This window comes from Heterocephalus glaber, unplaced genomic scaffold (assembly GCF_053883595.1).
Source record: "Heterocephalus glaber isolate CG9 unplaced genomic scaffold, H.glaber_assembly_v1.0 deba00001553, whole genome shotgun sequence".
Taxonomy (NCBI): Eukaryota; Metazoa; Chordata; class Mammalia; order Rodentia; family Bathyergidae; genus Heterocephalus; species Heterocephalus glaber.
In genome coordinates this window covers 25226730-25252958 of record NW_028258344.1, presented here as the reverse complement: position 1 = coordinate 25252958, position 26229 = coordinate 25226730, and the positions used below count along the sequence as shown (strand labels likewise).

General features: G+C 39.0%; 1 protein-coding gene and 1 long non-coding RNA gene across 3 annotated transcripts; one reads left to right on the top strand and one right to left on the bottom strand.

Moving 5' to 3' along the window:
- Positions 1–20200: 20200 nt before the first annotated feature.
- Fabp5 (fatty acid binding protein 5) lies at positions 20201–24543 on the bottom strand. Of its 2 annotated transcripts, XM_004842005.4 has the most exons (4): positions 24240–24543; positions 21370–21542; positions 20954–21055; positions 20201–20438 (listed from the first exon to the last, which is right to left on the bottom strand). In XM_004842005.4, the coding sequence occupies exons 1-4, from the start codon at positions 24316–24318 to the stop codon at positions 20385–20387; spliced, it is 408 nt and encodes a 135-aa protein (XP_004842062.1). In that variant the 5' UTR covers positions 24319–24543; the 3' UTR covers positions 20201–20384. The 2 variants fall into 2 exon arrangements, with proteins under 2 accessions (XP_004842062.1, XP_021111648.1); XM_021255989.2 differs by lacking the exon at positions 21370–21542 and having other exon boundaries at positions 24240–24364.
- On the top strand, positions 23373–24824 carry LOC147824170 (uncharacterized). The gene is made up of 2 exons (XR_015442758.1): positions 23373–23761; positions 24540–24824. It is a non-coding gene; the product is annotated as an uncharacterized LOC147824170 (long non-coding RNA).
- The last annotated feature ends 1405 nt before the right edge of the window (positions 24825–26229 follow it).

The following is a 26229-nucleotide window of genomic DNA, read 5'->3' as shown; positions in this document are numbered from 1 at the left end:
ATCTCCCTAATGAGTGTATAATTCAATCTTATTATTGTGCTGATTAGTATTTTTCTGATTCTAGAGTTACACACCATTCCTTGTGCTATACTGGCTATTTATCATCTTCTTAAGTCCACATTTTAATTGGGATGTCTATTAATGAGCTCTAAGAATTCTTTATATTTTCTGGTCATAGCTTATATGTATTGTAAATATGGTCCGTTTAAGGACTACTTTTCATTTTAATGATGTCATTTAAAGTTCTAAATTTTGATGGAATCTCATTTATCAATGTTTTTCTTTTATACATTATGTTTTTTGTATCCTAGATAGTTCTTATCTACCCTGAATTCATAAATATTTTCCCTTATAATTTCTTCTTAAAGTTTTATACTTTTAGGCTTTCTTATTTAGGTTCATAGATCCCTTCAAGTTATTTTCATGTATGGAAAAAAAAAGGTTGAGGTTAATTTTTTATATGCAGATACCAGGTGTTCTAGTGCCGTTTGCTGAAAACACTATCTCTTCCTCAGCTCTTGAATTGAGTTTATATTCTATAAAATGCTAATGTTAAATAATCTTTCAAAACTCAGTGGACCATATACGTGTGGTTCTATTTCTAGATTCTCTGTTTTAGTCCAATGATCTATATGTCTTTCCTTACACCAACACTGCCTTGATTACTGTAGCTTTAGAAGAAGTCTTAAAATTAGGTACTAAATGTCTTCCAACACTTTTGTTTTTGTTTTTAACTTTTCTAGGTCCTTTGTACTCCTACATAACTTTTAAATTTCAATATCCAATTCTTCATTTATAGCAAGTATACACAGACCTGAATTTTTATATATACCTTGTGTTTTCTAATCCTGCTAAATTCAAGTACAAGTTCTAGGGGCTCCTAGAGATTTCTTAGCATTTCGTCTGTAGATGATCATTTTATCTACATAGAAAGATTTTGCTTCTGCCATGCCAATCCTATCCTAATTGTGTCATTTTATTGCCAGACTGTTTTGGTTTAGGCCTAGGTTTCAAAGTTTAGTGGACAGATAAAGAGTAAGCATATCTGCCCTTGTTCCCCACCTTAAGGAGAAAGCATTGTATCTTCTCCATTTATATAAGGCATTCTCGCTGGAAGTATGGAGTACATGTCTTTAATCTGTTGAGAAGTTTCTGTTCTACTTCTAGGCTTCTGATAGCTTTTACCATAAACAGCTGTAGAATTTAGTCCAATACTTTTTCTCCAACTAGTGACAGGATCATATGGCTTTTTCCTTTCCTCTGTTAAAATGGTGACTTTTGGGGGTGGATCTTCCAATGCGGAACCAACACTGCCATCCCTATAACAAAACCACTTTCTACATCCTGCCAGATCTGACTTCTAATAGTTTTGTATTGTTAAACAAATTTCTATCTATGTGCATACTTTTATCTTCTATTATCTTTATCCAGTTTTAGAATTAGCACAATGTTGATTTCCTAAAATGAGGGGAGAAGTGTTCCTTCTTTTTTCTGCTTTAATTGTTTGATATAATTTATCAGTTAAAATGTTTATGAGCCTGCTGTTGTCATATACATAGGTTTTCAAGCTAGGAATATACTTTCTTTAATAGGTGCTATTCAAATTTTATATTTCCTCCAGAGTTAGTTTCATTAATTTGTCTTCCAAGGTACTTCTTAGAAGTTGTCAAATTTATTTCAAAAAAGATTTTTGTAATATGATTTCTATATCCTTTTAAATTCTGTAAAATCTGTGGTAATGTTTCTTAGATCTTAATATTATAATTTAAAAAATGCATAACTGATATTGTGTAACAGGGAGCAAAGGTCTGAAAGAGCAAGGGAATTGTGAGGGATAGGGGAAGGGAAAAAAGGGAAAGAAAAAAATATGAAAAGAAAAAAATGGAAACAATGTCTTTGCAAATAGGGAAGGGTGGAGGGGGTAAAGGGAGGGCAAGGGAAGGGGAAAAAAATAAGAACCAAGATACTCATGTAAAGGTACAAGTTCTCAATGATGAATGTAACTGTATTTTATACCAAAAGTGTACCAATAAACTTAATGGAAAAAAAATAATAAATTTAACTCTCTAAAAATAAAAGAAAATTTAGCCAAAGGAATTATTCAGTGTTATAATCAGGTGAAAATTTTTATTCCAAAGAAATTCTGTACCTGGATTTATCATGGAAATCTCCATCAAAATGAAGAAAAAAGCTATGTTTACTAGAGAGGCCTGCATGCTATTCTTTTTGGGAACTGGATGAGCATCAAGGGACATGGGCTCTGCAGGCCTCTAAATGAGCTCTACCCATCCCCCAAAAAAGTGTATAAAGAAAGAAATCAAGAATTTTATGATACTATTTTGAAACTATAATTTTTCACCATTTTTGTATTCAAATAACTAAGATAATTTCCTTTTCATCTTGAGAACAGTAAGATTTTTTGATGTAGAGTATCAGTGGATTGACTATATCTTTTCATCAACTCCAATCACTTTCCTTTAAATAAATAAGCTTACTGAAAGATGAATATGGATCTGATTGACTTTCAATGCAAAGAAAAGCTATTCCATCATTCTGTGTTAAGATTCAATCTGCAAAATCTGTGTAATGACCTAGATTCATTCCCTAGCACCACAAAAATAACAATAACAACAACAAAAAACCCTGTGTGATCAGAGTAATAAAGTGTATTTCTGTTGTGCCAATAATGAATAACCTGATGCTTTTAATATTAAATCACCACCAATGAGGCTTACTGAGCTAAGTGCATTTTTAAGCATAATCTAAGGAATATCTTGCTTCATAATTTTTCTTCCAAAATTCTAGAATAAATACATGGATCTATTTCAAGAATAGTAATAGGTATAGAGAGGATAAGTAAAATCTAGGAGTGCAAGAAATGTATGTACAGGGCCTATTCTGCTACCAACCTAGGACAATGAGTAAGCCACTCTGTGGATCATTTCCCTAACATAAAAAAGGTTAGAATTGATCATTCTAATGGTCCTTATAGCTGCAAAAATCCATACTGTTTTAATGTGTCAGTCCCCTCAACTGAAACACAAATCAGTAAAATGAAAGAGGGTTCTGGTATCTTATGTGTTTCCTTCTTAAAAAGTAATGAAAAGATGCCTAATGGATTTTTCAATCTGCTCCTCAGGAGCCCATCCTTAAAAGAGGAAGCTGCCTGTGAATCTCATAAATTACACCTCAGGGAACACTTGGGGGATGAGGATCTTGGAGCAATGAGTTCTGCACAGTTCAAAGGTTCTCATTTCCATTGTGGGACTGCCCCCCCCCATTTTGTATTTCCTTGATTTTAAGACTTTTCTTGAACTTTCAATTCTGAGTTGGAATCCCATGTAAGTGTAAGCTAATATGTAGACCTAAGCAATATAAGACCTTATGTGGAAAGCCAAAATATATGGACACATTTTAGGAGAAAGCTTATTTTTATGCCTTTAAGGCATTTATATGAATACTTATGACACCTAGTGGTGAAAAACTGGGAAATGGGATATTCAGGGAAGGGGAAGTGGGAATGGCCTGAAGGAGCAAAGATTGTAGACAAAAGAAAAACTGCTTTCTAGTAAATAAAAAAATTATCTATAAAGATTTGTGGTTCTGGGATCCTATACTAATTTAAAGAAAATAATATATTAGGAGGTTAAATGATTCTTTAAAAAACACGGATTCTAAGGAATCTGGAAATATGCCACTAAGGACAATGAGGAAGAACTTCATCCATGTATAATCTTCCCACCCAGCAATAAGGAAAAAAATCTTTTAAGGACTTCTATGACCTACCACAGCTCAGTCCAACCCCCTGTAGATCTTTAAGACAGTTGAACAAGGAGGACCAGTTGCATCAACCTCTTTTTATTTCCCATATACTTACATAATCTTACAAACTGTTTTCAGAAAAGACTGAGAATGTTTTCTGCAGTGAAGTTAGAACCACTAGGAAGACACTGAAACTGTGTGTAGAATGTGGGATTTCATTTTAAAAGTAAACTCTCAATGATTTGTAGTCAGTTTAATATGCAAAATCTGTGAAGAAACGATATTTGGATCCTTTTAAATAAAAACAATAGATTACCTCAACTCTTAGGAAGCAGTGAGAATCAGAAAACTATTAAAATTAAAAGAGAAGATTCATGAAAATCAAATGCATTTTGAAAAAATAATACAGAGGTGGTAATGAGCACCCATGTTAACAGGGACAGTCTTAAATAATAGTCCTAGAAGTAATTATAGGTGATCATTCCTTTTGGTTCTTTGAACATTTCCCATTGAGGCTTACCCTAGAAACTTTTAAAATCACAGGTCAACCAACTCTACAATCTCCTTTCCTACATATACTGAATATTCTTTTAAAAAGAAATTACTGCTTAGATATCTCCTATCTGATGAATATTCTAGAACATCTCTACGTTTTTCTTATGAGCTATAGAGGCAGTGCTAGATGGAGTTATGTAAGTCACATCACTTTGAAAGCAAGGCTTTGAACATTTTGGCACATATGCCTTATCTCATGTTAACTTAGTTATTAATTTCCACATTTAAATTAGTTTGAAATTACTCAATATGCTAGCTTTCTATTGCTGTGACAAAACATCTGAGTAAAACAACTTGAAGGAGTTATTTTGACTCATGGTTTCTGAAGTCTCAGCCTATTGTTTTTGGCCTCCTTGCTTTTGAGCCTCTGATGAAGCAGTCAGTCTATCACGGTGGAAATGTGTGGCAGCAAAATGCTGCTCACCTCATGGAAGCCAGAAAGAAGAGAGAAAGAAAGAGAGGAAGAAAGTGGAGACAAATGTGACCTCCTTCATCCAACTAATCCCCACCTACAAAGTTTCCCACCACTTCCCAATGGCACTACCAGCTAAGAACCAAGCCTTCAGCACATGAGCCTTTGGAAGGCATTCCAGATCTGGACTATAACACTCAAGAACTATTAATGATTTTGGGTTACCTATACTACTATTTTTCATTATTGCAAATAACTAAAAAATGGAAGACTCTGGAATCCCTTCCAGACATGAGCATTGTCTGAGAATTGAAGTTGTTCAGTAGAGACATACTATATTTCCTATAACTTTGGCACTGAAAGAATTTAAATTGGAATTAACTGTTATGCAAAATGTTAAAAAAGAACAGGAAAAAATGAAATTAAGTTGTCAAATCCAAAGGCCTACTAAGCAAGCTTTCAGGAACCAAGAAAAGGCAAAATACCTTGCATTAACATATTTCTTGAGATCTTTCATCCGCCAGCTCTGGTCTAGAAAGCAAGAGAATGAGACCAGCAAAGGTTTCATTTTCCCTCTGTGTATCACTGGACGAGTGACATAAGGCTTTCACATCTTCCCTTACTTCATCTTATGAAATGAAGATATTTTATTAGATGATATCTAAGTTTTCCTGTAGCTTCAGAATTTTTATTTATAGTTTATTGTATCTACTTTTTCTTGTTCTATTTGCTCTACTAATTATGTTTTTCAAGTTCTCAGCTCAATTCCTTTGGAGATTTGAACCAAAACAAGACTAGAAAACTAGAGATGATATCTGTTTTCTCAATGCTATGAGAACACAGAAAATAGAAAAAAGTATACCTGCAGATTATCTTTCGCAAAGAAAGACTTGTTTTTAATGAGAAAAAAATCATGGATTTAACTTACGCAGTGACATATAATGTTATTTTATGTGGTATGCACAATAATTGACTTATGGTATTTTCAGTCATTATTGGTTTGAATGTTAGTCATTGATAATTTAGTATTTCAAAAGTAGGAAGGGAGTAGACTTAACAACTTAATTCACAAAGCTAAGATTTTCTTTTTAACAATTCTAACACTTTCAGGAGAGATTCAAATATTTGATATGGGGAAGAATTCTCTAAAGGTTATTTCCAGCCCTAAAACCCCTCAGATTCTAAATGTATTTCTCCTGAATTTTTTTTTAAACAAATGACATTTTAAGTTCCCACCAATCTGAGCTTGGGGTTTATTTGATCCCATGACACATGAGAACAAGAAGAGTGATACTAGACTAATGAAAATGGGAAAGTGAGTTTTAGGAATAAAGAAAATTTACACTGTTTTTACCATTTTTAATTTTACCTAGCGAGGAAACAGTGAAGAACAAATACCCTAGAAAGAGAAAGAAGTAAGAAATGGGAGCATAGGCAGATTAGTAATAACCAGAGCATTATTTGAAAAAATAAATCAATGTCTTTTTGTTGTTTCTTTTAGAATAACCACTTTTTTTTCACATGCTAGCCCCTCCTGACTCAATGAAGAGATTTCTTCACTTGGCATTCAAGCACTATTTGCAAGTGGGTGGCTTGAGTTTGTATATTTACAGTAGCACTTCTTGAGGAAGTGCTAAAGTAAACCCCTGTAGCTGAGAAGTTTCTTACATCTGAGGAGCCAAGATTCTTTGGTTTCTGTGTTGTTTATTTAACTTATAAACTAAAATGTGAGAGCCCACATCCCAGGCACATAATTCAGAGAATAACTATTCCTCTATACCAATAAAAGAGGATTAAAAATAAGAAGGCAATGCTCTGCCAGTGTTCTTTTCCCAAATCATAATTTTACCATCAAAATCAATTTAAAAATCCACACGCTTACCTAATGTTTCAAAGCTATTTCTTCCTTAAATCACGACAGTGGTTTTTTAAAGCAGTGAAAATATTAATAGTGAAAATGAAGAAACATAGTATAGCAATAAAAACTATGATCTTCCCCTTTTAATTAAATTCTTAACTACATTAGCCTTCCTTTGTTGAGAGTTATGTCAGAATCTATTCTATATACTTGACTAGCAAAGAATTACAGAATTTAAAAATAATCTAAGCCATATATAATATATCTCTGTATATAATATATATGTGAATTCTATTTGAAATTATCTTTATGTTTGTTTAGATGACACTTACTTCCATGTTACTCTATGACTGTAAACTTAGGGCAAGGAGCATGTCTAACCTAATGAGAGTTGCAGCAAATAAAGGCCAATGTATGATAATACTTTCATGCATACTAACACCCATGACTCCCTGTTGCCTACCATGTTTTCAGTCACCAAAACCTCCCTGTGACTGACTGTATGCTAAAATATGTGCTCTGGTCAACCTCTCGAAGCCATGAATTTTTCATGTGTCACCACCCTGAGCAGAGGAGGACCCCGTGACTTCTGTGTAATGAATCTCTCCTTCCATTACCTATTAGCCAAATAGCTTTCCATAAACTTGCCTCATATCTGTTCAATTTCTCTGAGGTGGCTTTTTTAGCAAGATGTGCTACTGATTTACAGGCCCTTCTGCTGGTCCCAGAACCAGTCCATTTACAATAGACTCCTGTCTTTGTGGGAGTGAGCAACAGCACTCCATTATGAATACTTACTTAGAGAAAATACACTCATTCCCGGATGAAATTAGATAGAATGCCCTGAATTCCCAGCCCTATTGTGAGTGATGGTAATAGTTATATTGTCAAAAGATTATTAGATTCTGGGGGAAGGAGATTTACTGTAAGGATTCAGTGCAAACATGTATTCATATTCACTCAAAGAATTCCCATATACTGATAAGGGGGAAAAAAAGTTTTCAACGTCAAAGAACATCTGCTGAACCGTTGCACTGCCTTATCGTCAAGCAACCTACATCTCTCCTCATTGCACTAGTAGCATCTAGCAGCTCAATCTGCTGGTCCACATTTGTACATAGACTCCAGTCCCCTTAGATGAAAAGAAATGGCACAGTCTGGACTTTAGTTATCTATAAGAGCAAATGACTGGAAAAAATGATGATTCCTTGAGCCTATGTTAGGTAAATGTAATTATTAAAAGGGATAAAGCAGACCCATGAATGCTGGTAAGGGGTTATCTCCAAAACAGTTGTAAAAGTAGTAAAGCAGGGTACAGAGATGCATATTCAGTTATGCTTGCATTTACAAAAATTATTGCTAGAAAATAAAGAAGAAAAAGCTTACCAGGTGGTCTCTAAAAAGAAGACTTGAATGGTTGACTACAAGGATAGTGGAGGGGAGGGGGCACATACCATGTACTATATAATATTTCAAACTTTGTCATATATGCATTGAATTTATTTACAGATTAAAATGATTTATTAATTTTTAAAAACACAAAATCATAAGGATTAGAATTAGAATTGGATTAGCGTCCTGACTAGGGTTACCTCATGCGATGTGGGATACTCAGTCTGATCTGAAATTCAGATACATGATTAATAAATTTAAGTATATGTATGTCCAAAATACCACACAGAACATACTTATACTAAAAAAATTATCTGTATTTATCTAAAATTCAAATTTAACTGAGAGCTCTGTATATTTATTCACTCCATGTAGCAAACCTCACTATTTATTCTGTGTGTTACCTTGGATAAGTAAGCAAGGTCAGGTTCCTCTGAAGTAGAGGAAGAAGTCAAGCAAAGATGAGATGTTAGGTGCAACTCAGGAAATCAGCATCAGAGTTGCCCCAGTCTATACAAGAGAGCTGAGTTTCATATTCCCACATGGCACCCAAAGGAAAGCATAAACTCACCACTGCCAGTTACCTGCAAGTAACATGGCTCTGGCAGTACAAGGACAGTCTTGCCAAGAAAAGCCACAGCTGCCAGCTGCTGAAAGTGGCCCAAAGCAGAGGGATGGAGAAAAAACTATAAAGATATACCCAAAGGGGCGAGGAGGTTTCTGAGAGTAAGGAACAGGCCACTCCTCTTCCTAGCTCTAGTTCCTGAACCTGTATATTGCTCCTATTGAACACTCAGAGGTATGTAACAGGTATAGCTTTATGCTACTTACCACGTCCTAGAGGAATCATACCCCAGTCCTTACTTTTCCTAAGAGCTGAGATTACTTTCTATGCACTATTAGGCTAGAAATTGTTCAGTGAAGTAGTTCATGGTAGGACCAAGGGTTTCATTGTTATATACTCATTACCACATTTCCTTTATCAAAAAGGGGTGCCCCTTAGCTCAAGGTGGTTATATCAGCAGAACAGACACTCTGTAGGCCTCTGATATGGTGTGGGATGCTGACCTACAGCAAGAAGGGAAAGCCCTATATAGAGTGATTCATGGTTCTTTTTATGGAAAGGCAGGAAGAAATCTACTGTGGCACTGTGTAGTGGGAGTTCTGTCTAACTATTGCTGCATGACCAATCACCCCAAACCAAGGTTAAACAGCAATTGTTTAATTATCTCTCAGGGTTTCTATGGGTCAGGAATTCCCCAGGGCTCAGCAGGGTTATTCTGACTGAATTCCCCAGAAACAAACACTGAAACAAGAATTTCAGTGCAATTTACTAAAGGAGGTGCTCAGGAGAGAGCTTTCAGGGTATTGGAGTAGAGGAAGCTGAGAGAGAAAAAGGGGAAACAAAGGCAGGGTGTGATCTCAGGCAAAGTTCTGCGGAAAGCTGTCTTTTAGCTTGATCCTGGGACAACTCAGACTGCCAGTCACAGCTCAGAGCTGTCCTAAACCTATGTAAGGGACATGAGTCTTCACAGCCCTACACCAGACAGTCATTGGTTGTTTGCTACCCTAAGCATGGAGGGGTAAGGTGGAAGACCCAGGCATGCCTGACACTACATGCACAGCTGCGGAGCCCTCTTGGAATTGCTTTTCAGTCTCTGCTTCTTTACTTGTGAAATGGAAATAACACATATCTATCTCATTTTCCATTGTTAAATGAAGTTATGCAGGTGGAATTTTAAACTTAGTATCTGGCACTACTGTAAGAAGAGTATTACAAATCATTATTTGAACAGAAAGTATCTAAAGTAGGCAGTACAGTATTTCGTCTAAATGCTGCCCAGCAAGTACTTCTCCATAGATAGATAAATTCCTTAATAAGCAAAAGCAAATGTGAATACCAGAAATTTCTCAGTGGGTCTGCACGATATTACCACATTGAAAGAGTTTCAGGGAAACCTGCTGTAGATGCCTGCACCTCACTGCTCTCTTACTAAAAACTAGATACCAGATGCCTCTACTTTAGCCTTCATATGGAGATGCCTTGTGCTGACCTATGGTTGGGATTGGCTGCTGTTTCTGTAGTTAACTTCTTGTTAGTTATCTTATTACAATGGTAGAAATACTAACATTTCAAACTTGCATAGCTGTGCCTTCAAAAATCATTTTCCTATTAAGAAAATATGGGTAAGCTCAAGTGATTCATTGCACAACATGGTGACTATAGTTCATAACAATACATTACTTACTTAAATTGTTAACAAAATAATTTCTAAATGTTACCACTCCTCCAAAATAAGTACCTGGTGCAATGCATATGCTGATTACCTTGATTTCACCATTCCACAGCAGTCAAAAATACCAAAACATCATGTTGAACACCAAAAATATAAACAACTTTTGTCATTTAAGAGTTGAAAAAGCCCTCACTTCAGCAGCATATATACTAAGAGATGAAAAAGATGAAAGATTTTAAAAGAAATATCAGTTATTTTAAAAATATATTTGTTGAATCAATGGCGAAACAATGGTATTCAAAGTAATTGGGAAAAAAGGGAATAATTACAAGTCTACAACCTCTTATCTACTGGCCCAAATTCCCAAAAGCTGTGAAAACTGATTTCCCCCCACAATTTAGCTGGTGGAAAACCTAATCAGGCCTGAATTCCTTTGGGAGTGAAGTCTGGGTGAACTGATGGAGGTCTGTGAACAATTTTTCTTCAGCTCACATAGTGCAAATATTTGCCACAGATAATATTAATGCATTTGACTGTAGGGTATTGTCACAGATATCTCTGGGAGAATTATATAATATAGGATTAATAAGTAGATATAATATAAGCATTATACAGATTAAGTATCCCTTATCTGAAATTCTAAGGATAAGATGTGTTTCAAGTTTTCTCACATTTTTAAAAGATTTGCATGTACATAATGAGATACCTTGGGGATGATATCCAGTTATAAACATGACATTCATTTATGTTTTATATTCATCTTATCCATAAATCCTAAAGATGATTTTATGCAGTATTTTTAGTGCACCTGTGTTTTAACTACAACCTATCCCATAAGGTCAGGTGTGGGATTTTCCAGTGGGGTGCTCAAAAATCTTTGGATTTTAGAGCACGTCAGATTTCACATTTTCAGATTAGGGATGTCAACCCTGTACTAACTTCCTCTAATACAAGACACATTCTGAATTCTAAAATAGATCTGATCCACAGGAATGGAAGATGAGTGTTTGTACTTACCTCTGACGCTCCCTTAGTTTTAATCACCCTATGACTCTCCAGTGGACTTGGTTGAAATCCTTAGTCTTTGCTGTGACTCTGAGCCCTGGCAGGACTCCACCTGATGTTCACAGTCTCTAGCTCCCTCCTCCCCTCTCTCGGGTGCCCTGCCTAGCTGCACACCAACTTCTCTACACCTTGGGCCATTTGCACTTATAACTTGCTGGAAATGCCCTTCCCAGCATCGCTTCTCATGCCTGGTTCCTTTTCTTCCTTCAGGTTTCAGCTTGAAATTTTCCCTCCTAGAGAGGCTTTTCCTAACCTACCCGCTACTGGTTCCTATTGTTGGTCTCTATCAAACACCATATTTAGTCTGTTCACGGGATTAAATCCATCTATAATAATAAAATTAATTATAATTTATTGTAAATTATACTTTGTTATATAAAATACATAAATCATTATTTTACTTTTGTTTAGTTTTATTCTCCCTCCAGACTCTAAGCCCTATGAAGATAAAGAATTTTCACCTTATTTGATTTTGTAAGCCCAACCCTCAGCACTATGTCTGGTTCAACATATATTCAGTAAACTGAGTGAATGAATGAATGAATGAATCAATCCATCAATTCCTCCATCCATCTATTTTTCCATTTCAGACATTGGAGTAGGACCCGTAGAATTAACTGATCATAGCTAATACAGTAAGGAACAGCTAACTTGTTATATGTGATAAGTAAGTTATATATAAATTTATTATTGGTATACAAAAGGTATTTCTCTTAAATCCAGAAAGAATCACTCCAGGTATGCAGATCTAGGCATAATGAAATAAGAGACATGATTACTGACAATGTGATTCTCTCCTTGGAAAATGCTCTGAAATATTTGTTTGAAATTATCTCTTGAACTTATTGCCTTCATTGACCTTGTGTTGTCTCATTCTGGTCTGGTGCCTTATTTCTTATTTTAATATGTGTCCTTGTACTCTGTTACATGGAATCTGAAGAGTGCCATTCCCACATCATCTACCCAAATATGCCAAATTGACACGATTTAAGTGTTCTGGGATCCTAGAATTACTGTCTCTTTCAAAAATAAAGTGTTTAAGTATACTTCCATTGGTATGCTAAAATCAGAAAGTTTTCAGATGACCTCATTTCAGTCTCTCCAAGGTTTCTGGGTGTGGTACACATCTTATAAAATGACACATTATATGGGCAACCTCCAGAACTGGCCATATTCCAGAAAGGGTGGCTTGCTTTTACTTTCTTTCTTTCTTTTTCTGTGTGTGTGTGTGTGTGTGTGTGTGTTTCCGTCCTGTCACTGTGTCTTTAAAGCAGGAAGCTGAGTTTAGTGGTTAATGCAGTAGACTGAATCAGCAAGCTTAATTTCTATATTTGGCTATGTGATTTGCTGAAAATCTTTGTCAAATCAACTCTGCCTAAAATCATGAAAGAAGTCTTTGTTCTCTTGTATGTAACTTTTCTGTGTGAATGCTTTCCTCATTGCTACTTTTGAAGCTGTGAAACATACCTCCAGGACTTTTCTTCCTTGTTTTCTTTCTGTAATCATCTACTTAAGAGAACTGATAAACTAGCAGTAAAGCAAAAAGCAAACTAAACCAAGAATCAGGGCCTCAGTTGTATAAGTGCATAGGTATATGCACAGCTGTGAGACAGACCATGCACAGGTCATGCAGGGCCATCACATGGGTGAAACTGAGGATGAAGGCCCCTGGAATTGAGTTCAAATAAATACCAAGGCCTTACATGAAGACCAACACCTGAAAAAGATCAAAATTGTCTATTATAAATAAGATACTGTTCTTTAACTTCTCCGTTGGAGTTGACCTTAGAATAAACAATTCTAAAACTTCAGATATTTAATGCAAAAAGGAAAAGATGCATCCTCAGTTAAAGGAATTGAAACGCCTGCTGGTGGTAAAATATTTTGTGAGGTAGCAGTTTCTCTAACATTCAACATTTAGACCAGCTTGGTCTGCAGCCAGGCAATATGAGGCCTGTATTGTGAGGCAGGCTAGTAAGTGCTAACTGAGGGAATCTAGCTGAACAGCAAATATTTTAAAAATATTTGAATACAATTTTATTACATCAGTGTTTAAGAATATTCACTGAACCATTGTTAGTAATCCTGAAACATTTTCAAAATCTTAAACACTAATCAATTGCTAAGGAAATTTTCAAATAGAATAGAGTTGACATACAGTTAGATGTTATGAAGTAAAAGCACAATATGAATATATATATGTATATATATTTGGGTTTAGTAGAAAACAAGTAATAGCAGTAGAATACTATGTTGATGATCCCACGTAAAATGTTTGGGTGTATATGCATATAAACATATAAAGAATTATTTGAATACATCACACAAAATATAAATATAAATTTTCTATTGAAGTGAGATTTCCAGGTATATTTATTTTATTCTTTGACCTTTTCTGTACTATTTTCTAGTATAAATTTATCTTGAAAACATAAATTAAACTTCTTTGTATTGAAATATTTATCCATTTTTCTTAATATAGATAAGTAAATAAAGAATTCAGTGTCACCCAAAATCCCAAGCAATAACCAATGTTAACATTCTTCTACATTTTTCTACATAAATATGCATATTGTTATACAAACGAGACAATAATGCTTATAATATTTTATAATCAGTTTTTTCACTTTATAACACACTATTTTTCCCAAGCTTTTATGAGCCTTTTTTCCCAAGCTATTATAAATCCTTTTATCTTTTTAACCTGCTAGTATTTTATCAGATGGATGTATCAAGACCATTTCATCAATCCTCTATTTCTAGAAAGTTTGTGTTTTCTAATTCTCTGCTGGTGTAAGCAGCACTCAGATGACTTCCTCATAACTGAATTTGCACCCAGCCTGCCAGTCTATGACCAAACAAAAGCCCAACTGTTTCCTAAGGTGTCAAAGCTCAACTCAGCTCCTCAATCACTTCTACATCCACAAATACGTGTTCCAGCACAAAACCAGCCCTGTCAGTTGGACTTCCTTTTCTAGATTCCCAGATCTGGGAACAGTAATAGCTGATGAATTTAGTAACTCTTTGTCACTTTAAAATATTTTAAAAGTATTTTGTCCACTATTTCCAGGGATTCTTAGAGTTATTCCAAGTACTAGTTTCTCTTTTTTTTTTTTTTTGGTACCAGGGATCAAACTCGGGACCTTGCGCTTGGGAGGCAGGCGCCGGAACCACTGAGCTAAATCCCCCGCCCAGTACTAGTTTCTCTTACTGAAAGTAAATCTACAGTATTTTTTAAAAACCATTGAATTTTCACTTCCGATTTGAGACCCTCCATGGTCTCAAATCCCTTCCTACTAACGACAAGAGTCCCACACACGCTGTTTCCCCACAAATCTCAGACTACATCTTGTCCCGCGTGCTCCTCTTTCAACAAGCTCTGTCATTCTGTAGCTCTGTCTGTCCTCATTCAGGCCCTTTTTTGTTTGTTTGTTTGTTTGGTACCAGGGATTGAACTCAGGACCTTGCGTTTTCAAGGCAGGCACAATGCCACTGAGCTAAATCCCCGGCCCCAGGCTTTCTTTGATTGCTAGTCCCCTGCCTAGAACAGCCTGGGCTTAGATAGTCACTCATCCCTGCTTCTCACTCAGGGCTTGTTCAAACACCTTCTTCTCGGGGAGGCCATTCCTGCCCACCCCTTATAAAGCAGCTTCTACCTTTCTCCCCTCTGTATCAGCTTGCTCTGTGTTTTTTCTGGCTGCATTTATCTTTCTCCATCCTTTGTTTGAATCTCGGATGTTCTATCTTCTCACACTCTGAGGCAGGTGCCATGAGATCCAGCACTGCCCCTCCTCTATCTGCGTCCTCTGTCATTGCATTGTCAACACCTTTAAAAAGTGCTCTTTTCAAGATCTATTATCCTCTTTCAGACACTTCCAAAGCGTGCAGTGTGGGAGGGAGTATGGAGGCACCAGTGGGAGGAGGTCAGGGATTGCATTGTAAGCACACAGTGATCTGGTAACAAAGCCTGACAGGAGAGATGTCACAAGACTCCTGTGATTCCCCAGCCGTGGTGTGATTGGCAGCAAGTCACACCACTCTGCCTTTCACAGCCTTTCAAAATATGCCAGCTTCTTAAACCAGTTCATCAGCTTCCACAGTTCTTCCCGCCAACCCACATCGCACACGACCCGCCAAAGAGCAGTCCGTTCTCAAAGGACAGCACAAAAAAGGGCCAGTGAGTCCATGAACCTAGGGGCAAGTCATAATTATTATTCTTATAAACTTAAAAGTGAACTTGAGATAAATGGACATTAATAGGCATTTATTTATAATGAGCAAGGATTGAGTAATAGCGTAAGTAGACTTGGAAGACTCCTATTCTAGGAGCTAAAAGGATGGTTCTTGGCCTTTTTATTGTCATAGCACAATGTCAAACAGCAGAGTGTTGAGAAAACAATTGAAGAGGTTAAGACTCAAGAAAACACTGAATAAATGTTTAAATGAGTGCAACCTAAAAGCTCCTGGGTGTAACCTACAGCCAGTCTGAAGAGTGCCTGTGATGACCTGGAAGCCTGATTCACCACATCACTCATCTTTGGGCACCCAAGCTCTGCTTGCAGGCAAGAGTTGATGCCCTTGCAGGGGTCAATTATATAATCCGAGAGTTCTGTCATCACCATCCTGTACATTTCTCTCTGGTAAGGGTTTGACTTAGGTTACACAATCTTTCCTGCAGTAAATCATCTGTACCATGTTCCGCAAACAACTGAAGTCCAAGTCTGTTGGACAGACTGCCTGGCAGCAGAGTATTCAGCTTGCACACTGATCCAAATCAGGCAGCCGATTTCCAGACAGGGCAAAGTGCTGAACCCCTTACTTATTATTTCAAACATTCCATTCCACAGTCATCAAGCATACTGCTTCTGGGATAAGGAAAAGACCTGATTAAATTTGTACAAAGTTAAGAAATAAGATTCTTAACAAATAATGGGGGGCCAGGGATTTAGCTCAGTGGCTCTGCCACCTGCTTCACAAGCGCAAGGACCCGAGTTCGATCCCTGGCATCAAAAAAAAAAACAAAAAAAAACAAATAATGGAAGCATCATCATAAAGGGTCTCAAATACTATTATTAAATGAAACCATTCATTTATTAGTAAATTTGTTCATTCAATAAATATTTATTGAACATCTTCTGTATACTGGGTTCTTTACTAATTAAGAGAGAAAGCACTGTAAGAACAATTGCTTCCCTGTGGAGCTTACTTTCCAGTAGAGGAGACAGATAATAACCAAAAACAATTTAGAAACTAAACATATCGTGAGTCAGGGTTGGTGTAGTCAGTGTAGAGGAACTGAGAGTATGAGGAGAGGGGCTGGGAGCTGTTAGGTACAACATGGTCTGGGAATGACTCGCTGCTAGGGTGCAATCGAGAAAAGGATGGAAGGAAGGAAGAGAACGTGGGCTGCAGAATCCCAGGGGGACACTGTTCCAGGCAGAGGTGACAGGAAGTGAAAGGTCCTGAGGCAGAAGCATACTTAAATCACCACCAGTGGTCAGTGTGGCTACAGGCAGGTGTATGAGAGGGGATAGCAAGAAGTGTTGGGGGTTGGAAGACGCAAAAAGCCATGTAGGACCTGTAAAGGCTTTGACTTCTACTCCTCCTGAACTGAGAAACCGATGGAAAGTTTCCACCAGAGAGGTGATATCTAGATGGCCCCTTACTTACCATGGCTTGACTTAATGATTTTTCAACTTCACGATGGCATAAAAGCCATACACCTTCAATGGAAATCATGTTTCAAACTTGTAATTTTGACCTTTCCCCTGTGTAGCAACATGTGGTAGGAGACTCTCTCAGGATGCTGTATGGCAGCAGTACGCTGTAGCTCCTGGGCAGCCAGGCACTTAGTAGGGTAAACTGATACCTACAGCACACTGTGTTGCTGTGTTGTTCCATTTTTTATGTGTATTGTATGCATTTTTTACTTATATTTTCAACTTGCAACAGATTTATCAGGATGTACTCTACTATGAGTGGAAGAACATCTATATTCGAACTTGTTTATAAAACGATAGCTTCTGGGAGGACAGAGACCCAGAGGGAGAAGAGATGATGGTGGTTTTTGAACCAGGGTGTTAGGTGTAGGAGAGATGAGAAACAGTTGAAGTCTAGATATATTCTGAAAGTAAATTTGAAATAATTTGCTAATGGATTAGATGTGAGATGTGAAAGAAAGATACAAATCAAAGATAACTCCAAGGCACTTAGCCTGGGAATTGGAAAAGTGGCATTCCCTTTGCTTGTAATGTAGAATACTACAAGAGGAATGGGTATAGAATAAAAATAAGAAGTGTGATTTTGGAAAGCATTAGATTAGCATCCCATTCTGTCCACAACAGCAGTCACAAACTACACATGGGTATTTACAGTGCATTTTAATTAATTAAAATAAATAAAATGAGAAATTCAGTTCCTCTGGTGCACTGCAAGTGTCAAGTGATCAGTCCCCAGCCACATGTGGCTAGTGGCTACCCCAGTGGACACTGCAGGTATCATAGTGTATGTCTACCATCGTCAGCACAGAAAATTCTATTAGCTGTGCTGGTGGGACTTTAGGTCTTTACATTCTGGGCCCTGTAATTAAGGGCTTTACATACATTTTCTTGTTAATATTTAAAAAGACTCCATGAGTCAAGTAATGTTATATCCGCTGACAAAGAATATCACTAGAGTTCAGAAAAGCTAAGCAGCATGCCTTAAATCATGTAATTACCAAAGAACAGCAAGCAAGGGGTAGGTGCTAGGCTGTCTACCTTCAAAGCCTAAGCACCACAGATTAGATTTAAGAAAGATTGAACTAGTTTGCAATGAGACACTCATAAAAAAAATGTTTAGTAGGTTTTTTAATCTTTTAGTATGTTTGAAACATCTAGTAGGTTATTGGCAGCAAAGCATTGAAGTGTAGGACAGAAATCAGATCTGACAGGTTTAGGGTAAATATGAATCTCTCAGGAGATCCTGTGTGTTGTAGAAGTAAACATAATATATTCCAGCATACTACCAGCTAAGAGGAAATACAAATACTCAATGAAGGCACTGGTGTTAGGTCTTTTAATAAAGAGGCATCATGAAAGGACAGATAATAGAAAAAGTTTGACACTTGGTAGCATAAAATTAGGATACTCTTGTTCCATCCTGTGGTTTTCAACTTGGTATATGGTACCCTTCCCTTAGAGGACATTTGGAAATATATGGAGTATTTAGGGTAGAATGGTGAGTGCCATGGGCATTTTGTGGCCATGTTCTTGGGGTAAGAGTCCAGTGATGCTTGCCACAATCCTATACCAAAATGTCAGCAACTAGGCCAAATAAGAAATGTTGGCCTACTGTTCCTCAACCAATACTCACACCTGAAGCAATACGGGCATTAGAACATGGTAGGTCGTGGCATAGGTTGAATGGTCAGATAAACTGCTGTTCCTATCTGTCTTATGACTTGTACTTGCTGCTTGGCTTGGGACCGTTACCTAAACTGAGCCTGTTTCCTCATTTATATAATGAGGAAAAGCATAGTTAATATACATCATCTAGGATGGTTCAGAGAATTAAAAAATATTTCAAAGACTTGGTTCAATGTTTGAATCAGGGAAGAATGTCAAATAAACATTATTAGAAGCAGAGAAGGTGGGGGGAACCCTAGCATTATTAGAAGCAGAGAAGGTGGGGGGAACCCCAACCTCTAAAAACAGCAAGATGGTAATTCATATAGAAAGGGAGTCTAAAACAGTATTGTCCAATCAAATAATATGGATGCGAAAATACAAGCACACGAAATTTCTCAATTTTCTCCTAGCCATACTTAAAAAGATTAGAAAAAGGTAAAATCTTATTAGCATATAATTAGGTAATGAATTATACTCAAAAATTTTACTTTACTATGTAAACAATATAAAAAATCATTGAGGCATTTTTTTCATACCAAGTCTTTGCAATGTCATACATACTTCTCAATCCAGAATAGCCACATTTCCAGGGCACCACAGGCACGTGGGCTCGTGGCTCCACACTGGAGAGCACAGGGTGACAACATCAGCAAGAGACCCTCACTGACTGCCAGTTCTGGGTTATTCTTATGAGAAGATTCTTACCAGTTAACATCCAGCACATGGAGGGTGGTTTTAGACAAGTCTCAGTGAGCACATTCAGAGACTTTAGTCTCAGGGTCTCTGTACAAGCTAAAAAGAGGCACTGTTGTGGAATGATTAAATACATTGAGTGGTCATAGCAAGGCACAATTTCACAATCCAACTCCACTACTTCCTGTGTCCTTGAACAAGACGGCTAACCAAATACCTGTTCTCTTATTTGCAGATAGAGATAACAGGGTCAGCCCCTCTAACATTGCTCTGAGGATCACGTACACAAAGTGTTAGCCCAGTGCCTACATCTATTTCTCAAGTGTGGATGAATATTTGTATTTGGGTCTGAGAAATAGAACAGAGGTTTTGTTTCTCCTGTTGTTTTGTAAGATTGGGATTTTTCGTTGCAGCATTCCTAAACAGCTGTTATAAGCATGCCATTTGAAGTCTGACTTAGTCAATATGGTTAATTTAATCTTGATTCTAATATTTAAATTATAAAGTATGTGTAGCTATATTTCAATGAGAAATCTCTACCAAAAATGTAAAAATCTTGATTGCCACAACGTTCACATACTACAGAGCCATGATGGCAAACCTTTTACAGCTTTCAGTGATACAAGCAGCCCATTGAGGCACGTGTACCATAGGTTCACCACCATTGCTATAGAGCAAACTTAAATGATTGGTACTCTATTTGCTGCAAAAGTCGCTCTACATATAAATCACTAGGATATAATTTTAATATAGCAGCCTCAAGACTACATAGAATTTATTAAATTCCTAATTATTTAAATGTATCACTAATTTCCTAAAACATTAAAGAATACAAGGCTTATTAGCATAAACACATTTATTTATTTACTAACAAAGAGATGATCTTGGTTAAAACAACACTCTGAAATAGATGTGATAAAGGTAAGTGACCAAAGTAATGAAAAAAAGTCTGGAGATTAGCTCATTGAACTGAGCTTATTCATTCTCAAAGCTAATTCCTGTCCAAAGTGATGATGGAATATTTATTCAACTTTTTCATAGACCCGAGTACAGGTGATATTGTTCATGACACACTCCTAGGAGAAAGAAAGATATTAGAGTTAGAGTTGTCTCACATTCCAGAGCACTGGTAATTAAGTAATACAATGTTAGGATCGGAATCTTACAAAACCTTGTAATCTATTCCACAGATGGAGAAAACATGTTTTAGGATCCTGGGTTTGAGATAAGCTAGATCCTACCATTTTGCTGAAAACCAAAGCGCTGCAGATAAAATTTAAATTACTTATTTGGTCTTGGCAAAATTATTTCTCGTTTTAAAGAAATGTAAAAAATGTACATATGCCCAAGACAGCAGCTTGTAGCCTTCCAAGATTACAGGGCAGTGCAGGAGCTCAGTAAGGACAAAGCCCAGCTCCTGCTACATTAGCAAGGGCTGCTTTGTGAATGAATGTTCTTGTATTTAATTTTTATTCTGCATTTTTTCCTTCCCAAACTTAGCTCTCCTGTTCATAATCAATGATAGAGAACAGCTATGGAACTATGAATGCAGGCAAGAAGCCCAGTAAGACAGAAGCAGTTTGACACTCACCACGACTAACTTCCCATCTTTCAATTTTCTGGTTATTGTGCTTTCCTTCCCATCCCACTCCTGGTGCTGAACCAATTCGCCATCTGTAAAGTTGCAGACCGTCTGCAAAAACAAAGTATACTTCTAACTTTCCAAAGGACATCACAAGCATTTCCATGGCTCATAACCTCCTTAATCAACATTTTTTTCCATCCTCTCTTTTCTAGGTCTACTTTGTCAACACAAAGTAGTTTGTGCTTTTCAATCTAGAAGCTCAAAAAAGACATTTACTCTATGAAGCAGGTCCTTTTATTAGTTTGTCAAAACTCAACTCAGGAAATAATTTTTTCTTTCAGTTTTTGACTATAGACAGTAAAAATGTTATACAATCTATCATTCTAAAAGCTTCAGTGATTTCACAACATGGTATGGCTGACCTGAGTTTTTCGGCCATCAGCTGTAGTTTCTTCAAACTTCTCTCCCAGGTTACAAGCAAACTGTGTTGTCTTCAGAGTGCTCTCGGTTTTAACGGTGAGGTGGTTGCCATCACAAGTGATGACACAATCGGGCTTAGCCACTGCACCCAGTTTTCGCATAGCTACTCCCACTCCTGTGGAATGGTGCATCACGTTAAACGACAGAAGACTAAGACTTACACATCACTACGCCTGGCATAGTTTCACTTATTTGCATATTTATGCATATTGATTAATATTAGCCTCAACAATCCTGAGCCAGGTGGATATTGCTATCTCCACTGGAGATGAGAATGGGAGGCGCTGAAGTAACTGACTCAAGTTCATGCCGCTAGGAATCAACAGCACAGACAACAGGGCTTTGATGGCCTTGAGGAAGTCAGGGAAGCTTCTCTTCCTGACTTCATTTACTCAAAGCAATTGATAGAAGCTGAAGATAAGGGTGCAAAGTTGCAAACTCAGGAGCTAGCTCAGTCTTCTTCTATACACTGGATTCTGCCAACCATTGTATTCTAACTCTGGCACATAAGCTGACACATAGAAAGCCCCTGATAAATAATTAACGGGCTACACAAAATAAAAACCAATCCCTATTGTGCTAGATATTCAAATAGCACACTGTTTTGAGTTTGTAGCACAATCCTGATGTTAATAAATGGAAACATTCTTACCCTGGAAAAGAAAATATTTCAAAGCTCCATAATATTCTTTTTGTTTGTTTGTTTGTTTTTGAGACAAGGTTTATAGCCTTAAAGTCAGTATGTAGCCCATACTGGCATCAAACTCACAGTAATCCTTCTGCCTCAGCCTCCTGGGTGCTGGGATTACAGGTATGCGCTACCCCACTCAACTACTACTTTGTATTTTTCTGGGTAAGATTTTTTTCCCACTTACTATCACCGTGATTGTACTCAAAACATAATCTATCTACATACCTCAAGGTTGACTTTTAGTTTTCTGCAGCCTATTTCTTACTATTGCAAACAGCTATGAAATTTCACATTATTAAATTACATATTAATTTATAATCGGTGTATTTCCCCTTTATGTCAACATTCATAAGGGACCTCAGATCCAAGGTCAACCCATGTTACAAACGAGACAACAGCCTACAGCAGGACTGTCCTGGTCACAACGCTCAGCAGGCTTTCAGTGTTCCCTTGGGGCCTTCTCTCTTGCCAGCTGAGAAGGCCTTGTTAGTTGACTCATTATTTACTCTCACTCTGGACAAATAAATGGGTTCTTTCCATACGTTGATTGTTCCTTAAGAGTTGAGCATAGACAACCTTCATGATTCCAGAACTCTTGAATCAAGCCATCCTAAGCACACATTTGCTCTCAGTGGGAAGAGAAACTGTTCTCTACCTAGTCCTCACACCTGTGCCCCTATACAAATCGTATGTCTTGGATGAGTGCAATAAACAGCTTTTTTCAGAGCCATCTTTGTCAGTGAAAAAAGACAAATACTGTATTTTTGTTCTACTGGGCAAAAGGTAATACACTCATAATTCACCACATGCCAGCCTTAACCCCATTGTCTTGGATAAAGGCTAGTGGAGGAGGGACTCTGAAGTATCCAGTGACAAGGTCTCAGTGGAGGGTCATTTAGTGACCACCGGAGAGCAGTCAGGTTAACCTCTCTGGGATGCCAGCTTCTGAAATGGCCTTCTCATCCTAGCAGTCCCGCAGGGGTGGAAACCCCCTTGCAGAGAGGATCCACGCTATGCTAACTTCATCTCACTTTCTAGAGGCTTGTGCCAAACGTCTATTCTTGTTTGTTATCTGTCTAATGTCTCATCCAGCATGTAACCGCTGTACCGGTTTAGGAAAAGACAGCAGTAGGACATGAACCACCATTTAAATTAAGAAAAAGAACCTATATCTTCCTAGAGACTCTCTTGGAAGCCTTTAAGAAGTCAAAGGCTTTCTGCAGCACCACACCCATCTTGCAGTCGTTAGGAGCCGCTGGCCAGCAGCATGTGACTAGTTTTTCATCCAGGCCCACTGTTTCCTTGCCCCTCACCCTCCAGTCTCAGAGGAAAGAAGAGCAGCACAGAGACAGCAGATAACCCCAGTCAGGGTCCGTCTGGTTGCTCTCCTCACAGCCCCAACTGCCACTGGGGCGCCAGACTGGGCAGTGCCAGCAGGTGGTCAGCGCTGTCAGCACCAGGCTGGGCCGAGAAGCCCCGGGAGTGCAAGGCCTGGCTCACCCAGTGAGAGCGGGCAAGAGGCCTGTGGGGGCCGAAGTTGTAGCCCATTCAGCACTACAGGAGACCTCACCCAGCCACGTCCTCGTCCTCGTGGAGACCGGGAGGGGGCCTTGCGCGTCAGTGAGGGACAAAAGATAGGGCAGGTAGGAAAGGGGAGTGGGCGCTGCCGCGATGGGTCAGGTCGGAGAGACAGGACGGCGCCACTGGGGAATGGGAGGGGTGGCGGTGGGGGAAGTTAAGGGGGCTACGCAGATGGAGTAGGAAGAATTCGGCTCGGGCGAGGCGAGGGTGGGCTCGCTAAGGGCGGAAGCCGTGCGGCCGGCTGCGTCCTCCAGGAGGGTAAGTCGAAGAGCTGGGAGGACCCGGAGGAGGAACATCCCCGGTCTCGAGGCGGGAGGCGCGCGCGCTTTGCTCCCGCTCCCCCGGCCACTGCCGCGTGGTGCCGCGCCGCGCTGCACCCAGGGACCACACGGTGCAGAGACGAAGGGAGGAGGGACCCGGGCGCCCGGAGCCGGCATCTCCACCGCGCTCACCCGGGATCCCAGCACGCTGTCTGGGGCCTAGGGACAAAAGGGCCTCAGGCGTGCCACGTTGCTGGAGCTGCCGGGCCAGGTGCCTCACCTAGCTCTTTCATGTAGTCTTCAAAGCCTTTGCTGTCCACCAGACGCCATCTTCCTGCCAGCTGCTGAATGGTGGCCATGGTGGGTGCGGGCGGGCGGGCGGGTACAAGGACTAGAGCGGTTCTTCGCGGACAGCGGAGGTGCTTCTCCGCCGCCTCGCTACTCTATAAAGGCCGGCCAGCCAATAGGAGGCGCCCGCCCGACCCCGACCCCGCCCCTTCCCCGCCCCCCGCCCCTACCCAGTCCTGCGGCCAGACTAGCGGGGTCCGGAGGTGTGGTGCGAACCCGTTCCTCCTGCCAGGTCTCCTCCGGTGCCTCCGGCAAGCTTGGACTCGCCCGGCGCGCCCCAAGTCGCCCAGAACGCCAGCCGCTGCACGACCCGGCGCCTCCGCGCGCCGGGGAGACCTGAGAGAATCACCCGGGGACCGGCCTATGTCGCACTGCTGGACCGCCCAGCCAGCCCTCTTTCCTTGCCGAATTCCTAGAGAAATCCATTGGCTATCTCTAGGCACACTCTGAAAGAACTGATTGATCTGCTGTTTGGTGCGTTGTTTGGCCTTGTTTGAATGATAAATCGCTTTGCCTCCTTTTTTTTTTTTTTTTTTTTTTGGCCATCCCTGGGGACTGAACCCAACGCCCTTCCCAGTGAGCTACATCCTAACCCCCCGCTTTTTAAAAAAAATTTTGAAACAGGATATCACTAAATCGCTGAATTGCCCAGACTGAGCTCGAACTTGTGGTTTCCCCTCTGGGGTTACAAACCTGTGCCACCACCCTGGCTTCCCACACCCTCTTGAAAGAACCTGCCCTCCCCACGCTCAGGTCACCCATTCCTCGGTAGGGCTTCCAGATGAGTGAGTGTAGAGCAGAGCCAAGCTAGACGATTTTATCTGAAGCTGCTAGATGAGACGGAGATAACTCAGGAAATTCGGTTTCTAAACTAAAATTATGTAGGAAGTTTCGGTTCAAGTGACTATAAATGACATTCAAAAACGTCAGAGTCCTTTATATTCCCTTATAGGGAAGTGAAAAATTGCTTACCTTCACCCTTTTAGGTTCTTTGGCTGCCCACGAGTAAAATTAACATAAAACACGTTAAAGGAAAAAATTTAATCACGTTGATATGCACAGGAGTCCCACAAAATACTAAGCTTCAAGAAGGGTCAGGTAATTGAAGTTCAGATAGCAACCTGAGTATAGAAAACGGGTTTAGGGCATGTGGGGTAGTGGAGACACAAGGTATGGAAGGGTGCCAGGAAGACAGATGTGGTGACTAAAGGTTATCTTGTTACGCAGATTAAGACGTAGAGAATGAAAGCTGTTAATGAAAGCATATTCATACAGCCATTCTATTTTTCATTTTCAGCAGAGTATTTAATAAATTACATGAGATAGTCCAGACTGTTGTCTAGTTGGCTTTGTATTAGAGGACTTTGCCCATCTGAGAGCTGATGTAATTTTCTGAGCATGTTTAAGGTAGACAAGGCTAAGCTAGGATGTTCTGTAGGTTAGATTATTAAATGCGTTTTTAACTTATCAGATTTTCAGTTTATGATGACTTGTTCCAGGAGTAACCCTATCCTAATTCAAGGAACATCTGTACTTTAATAGTGTAGATTTCCTTTACATATGTAAGTTTCTTTTACAAAAGAACAGCTTTTCAAATTACTCCTATACCTGCAATTTCTCGGAGAAACCAGCTTAAATATGCCAAAGAACTATATTTTGGGTGGCACATATTGGTTTCCTAGAGTCATATTGTGGGGTGTTGTGTCCTGAACCCCAGTACCCCTCTGATTGAGCCCTTCAGGCTCTCAGCCTCCTGTTTGTGTATTCAGGCTCTAGAGAGTTTCCTTTCTACTTCCAGCCCTCATGGTATTCTATACTTGTGTGTAAACGTTATACTTTTCACGGTATCTTACTCTGTGCTCCTGGGCACTGTGAGATGGGGTGAATGAGGAAGTAGCCACACAGGCTGGCTGTTTTCGTGG